The sequence below is a fragment of the Poecilia latipinna genome, unplaced genomic scaffold (assembly GCF_001443285.1).
Source record: "Poecilia latipinna isolate Pla-1442-1.1 unplaced genomic scaffold, P_latipinna-1.0 Scaffold624, whole genome shotgun sequence".
Lineage (NCBI taxonomy): Eukaryota > Metazoa > Chordata > Actinopteri > Cyprinodontiformes > Poeciliidae > Poecilia > Poecilia latipinna.
The window spans coordinates 298,942-302,908 of record NW_015113240.1 but is presented as its reverse complement, the minus strand read 5'-3'; the positions used below and the strand labels follow the sequence as shown (position 1 = coordinate 302,908).

Below are 3,967 nucleotides of genomic sequence, written 5' to 3'. Positions count from 1 at the left end.
CTGCATACATGTATCCCAGGAGCTTCTGGTCTCCATCTGACTGCTTGTACCAGAGGATTTGGTTGAAGTTATCATCAGTATGAGAACATTGAATTTCAGCTTCACTGTCAGAAGGAAATTTAAAGATGTTGGCTGGAAGCTGCTGGACTTTGTCATTTGGAGATGAACCTGTGGGAAAACAAATAAAACTTATGAAACGGATGCAACGGAAACATTGTATAGTAAACTGAAATCTTAAATCTTAAAGATTTTACCTGAAACCAGGAGATTGCTTAAACTTAAGCAAAGCGAAAAAAAGATGAGCATTTTCTTGCTCTCCAATGACAGAGTATTTTATGCTAAATAACAATGCCACTGATATAATTCACACTCTCCTTACTGCATCAGAAAGTTTACTGATTTTTGTTTCTTTGTTTGAAGGAAGCGTCAGATTATCCTCCTCCTTCTCGTAAGTTATACACCTGACGTCACCAAAACCTCTTAGAACTGGTTCAGTGTTGATCCGACTGAACATGTGCTGCCACCTACTGGCCGCAACTAAAAAATACAGAGAGGGAAAATGTTTCATGTGTAGCACTGCAGGAAATAACACTGTATGTGGACAGTAACGTCAGGCTGCTTCACCAGCACGTTATGGATGTTAGTTGGATTCTGCTGGACTTTCTAACAATTTGAACCTGCTTATAAATTTCCTTTTGTTGTCACTTTAGGTAGAAAGATGAAATATTATTTCTCCACTATCAGTTAGCTACCACATGGTCATGCTCTTATCTCTGAAAACACAACTTGGCCGTATTTATTTGGATTTTTATATAAATTCCTTCATTACAAGAACAGTTTTACTTATCAAAAACAGGAAAGATTTAATAGTTCTTCATGAGATCAAATCGAAGTTCTCTTCATGAACTTATTTAGTATTTTGTCAGATTTTTCTTTTAAATCTTATCCAAAGGGGGGAAGGAGAGAGGGGAAAATTAGTTGTCAACTATGAATAAAATGGCAGTATAAAGCATTTGAATTGAATTGAATTGAATTGAATTGATTTGTGGGTAATTTCAGGTGTTGCAAAAGTAAGCTAAAGATCAGTGAAATTATGCATATTGACACAATAGTATAATAATAAGAAACTGTGCTCTAGTACATGTGTCAAACTCGAGGCCAGGGGCCAAAGCTGGATCTGAGCATTTTCTGAGGCCCTTTACTTTAAACTACATTAATAAGTTCCTCCAGTTTTTCACAAATCCACAAAATTCACAAAAAATCAAAAAAAATTTCTTTATTTCATTGCAAATTTTTCTCAAAATTGACCAAAAACACGATATAAGTGACTGCTGCCTCAACCTTACTTGATGATGTCACCTCTATGGCCTCTATGGCCATAGAGGTGACATCATCAGCCTTACTGATGATGTGATGTGACATCATCAGTAAGGCTGATGATGTCCGTGACCTTTATGGCGACTAATAAAAAATCACTTTGAACATCGAACATTAGCGCAAATATGGTAAAAAAAAATTCCTCACAAATGTTTTGAAAAAAATCTGTAATTGTTTTTGTATTTTTAAGTTTTCTTAAATGCAAAAACAATTACAAGATCCTGGAAGGACTGATCAGTGTGAAAACATGATCAATATTATTTCATTTTAAGAAACAGTTATTGAATGTTGGGAAAAAACTGCTATTTATTGATATTTTAACAGTTTAATGGGATTTATCAAAACTGGCCTTTAAGAACGGTCAGATTTTTGAAATGGGACAAAAATGAAAACGAGTTTGACGCCGCGGCTGTAGAGTGAGGGCAAAATTACAATGCAAGAAAAATAATACTTTACTGTAATTTAAAACAGAATATTCAGATTAAAATGTGCAGAAAACAGGATTAAGGATATCTCAGTTAATAAACCCAAAATTATTACATCATTGTGGTTTTAAAGGCTGTCTTCATTTTTATTTTTTATTTTGTTTTTGTATGTGTGTACGGAGTAGAACGAGCACACAGTGCTTTGTCTCCCCCTGCTGTCCAAACACAGTAAGCTGCTGTTGGCTGTGTGGGTTTTTGTTCAGCCTTCCTGCCGTCTGCACCGCTGTGCTGAACCCACGGCGCAGAAGTACAGGCCTTCATCTGCCGGCTCCAGGCTCTTCACCGTCAGCGCTCCGCTCTCAGCCTTCGCTTTGGTGGCTGAAAATTTCTCCTGGCTGAAGCTCCCAAAGTCGTGCTTGCTGCTGCCCGTCGTGGTGAAGACGACGAGCTCCATCGTTTTCCCCGGCAGCTGCCTGAACCAGTACATCTGGAAGTACAACTCGCCCTTTTTGTGGCTGCAGTCGATTGTCGCGTCTTCACTTTTATTCTTCCATAAAACGGAGGGCTGGGTGACATCACTCCCACCAGCAAAACCTGTGTGCATGATGAGGTAAATGCTGCGCATAAATAAAGATATGACCGTCATAAAAGCCTTTTAAATTGAACGTCACCTGAAATCCACAGGAAAGATGCCAGAAATTGCAGGATAACTTGTTTTCTGAAGAGTTTATTCATCTTTCATAAAGTCCATCAGTCTGAGCAGCAGAGATATAAAACCTGCAGGAAGGAGGAGGTTCAGACCTTCAGTCCAAAACTCATCTAGAGGATGGAAAGGAGATCCGCCCCATTCCTGCATTTCCTGCAGACACCTAAGAGTTTGCCGAAATATTAATATTAAAGGATTCAGAAAAAATATTTACCACAGAAAATGTTTCAAATTTTATGAAAGGTTTTCCCTCAGCGAGAGACTCAGTATCATTTATTAATTTCTGGGTTTAATGTGTGTGTTTACTCCTTTTTTGTAGTGTTAACTGAGTAACAAGTGACATGTTAAAATTTAGATTTTTATTTATTTATTTATTCATTTATTTTGCCTAATTCATATTTCTAACGATAAAAAGGTGATTTTTTTTTTTTGCCAAAAAAAACAAACAAAAAAAACTTATCCCATTATTTTAGGAAGGTGACAAAATAATGTATGAAAGTTTGAAGTTTGGTGTCCATGTGAACTGAATATCTTCTTGATTCAGAACTTTATTAAAATGAAAGTTCATAATTACAGCTACATTTTCAAACTGTGTATTCATACAGGGAGGTTGCATGTTTTTGTTTTTTTTATTGATACTTAAAACTACAGATGTGGACAAACTGGTTGGTGCCTCTGGAAAAACATTGTTTTGAATTGGCACTACATAAATGAACTGAATTGAATTTGACTCATTTTCTATTCTTATTTCAAATCTTTCTGGCGTTTCAAAGCCCCTCGCTGAGTTGTGGACTCTCATGTCGTTCTCAGAGAAACTGACCCACAGCTTCACACTGGACAAGAAGAACCTTTTCCACTCAAGCATGAATTTAATTGAAGTGTTTTCTGCATCTTTTTTTTTTTTTAAATGGGGACCAAAAAAAATAGCATTTAGGTTTGCATCTGATTAACCTCCCAAAGCAGTTTGTCGTATCCCAGTCTGACCACAGGAGGAAACTGGTGAGAGAATCAGGCTGCAGGTGTTCTGTTGGTGACTGATGGGGTTTTTTGCATTGACTTTCAGTAAAGCTGCAGCACTGTGCGTATCTGGCAGCACAGAAATACACTGCGCTGTCGTCTGCTGTCAGATCAGACACAGTGAGGTCGGAGTGCGTGCGCCCGTCTCCTTCAAAGCTGATTGTTTTCTTCACATCTCGTTCAACAGTGACAAAGTTGAGATTCAGATATCCTAGGAGCTGCAGGGTTCTGTTCTCGTCTTGTTTGTACCACAGAATCACGTCGTGGTTCGGGATGCTGTGGGAACATCTGATCTCTTTGTCCACAGATTCCCCAGTTTTCTTAATGATGGAAGGAGGAGTTTGGCCGACATGTTTGGAGTCAGAAGCTCCTGTAGAGAAGCAGAAAAATGTTTCAAAAAGGAGACATTTTCATCTTTGTTTTATCTTGTCTGGAGAATTTG

At 37.9% G+C, this 3,967-nt stretch overlaps 1 protein-coding gene across 1 annotated transcript; it reads right to left on the bottom strand.

The window, feature by feature from the left end:
- Nucleotides 1–1,925: 1,925 nt before the first annotated feature.
- LOC106954077 (Ig lambda chain V-I region WAH) lies at nucleotides 1,926–3,904 on the bottom strand. The gene is made up of 2 exons (XM_074527701.1): nucleotides 2,474–3,904; nucleotides 1,926–2,396 (listed from the first exon to the last, which is right to left on the bottom strand). Exons 1-2 carry the CDS (start codon nucleotides 2,535–2,537, stop codon nucleotides 2,062–2,064), a joined length of 399 nt encoding a protein of 132 aa, XP_074383802.1. The 5' UTR covers nucleotides 2,538–3,904; the 3' UTR covers nucleotides 1,926–2,061.
- Between the last annotated feature and the right edge of the window lie 63 nt (nucleotides 3,905–3,967).

Excerpts from the sequence above, each read along its gene's own strand:
- LOC106954077 (XM_074527701.1), bottom strand. The coding sequence starts at position 2,537 with ATGAATAAACTCTTCAGAAAACAAGTTATCCTGCAATTTCTGGCATCT. Across the intron at positions 2,397-2,473 it reads ATCTTTCCTGTGGATTTCAG|GTTTTGCTGGTGGGAGTGAT; the intron begins GTGACGTTCAAT and ends TCATGCACACAG.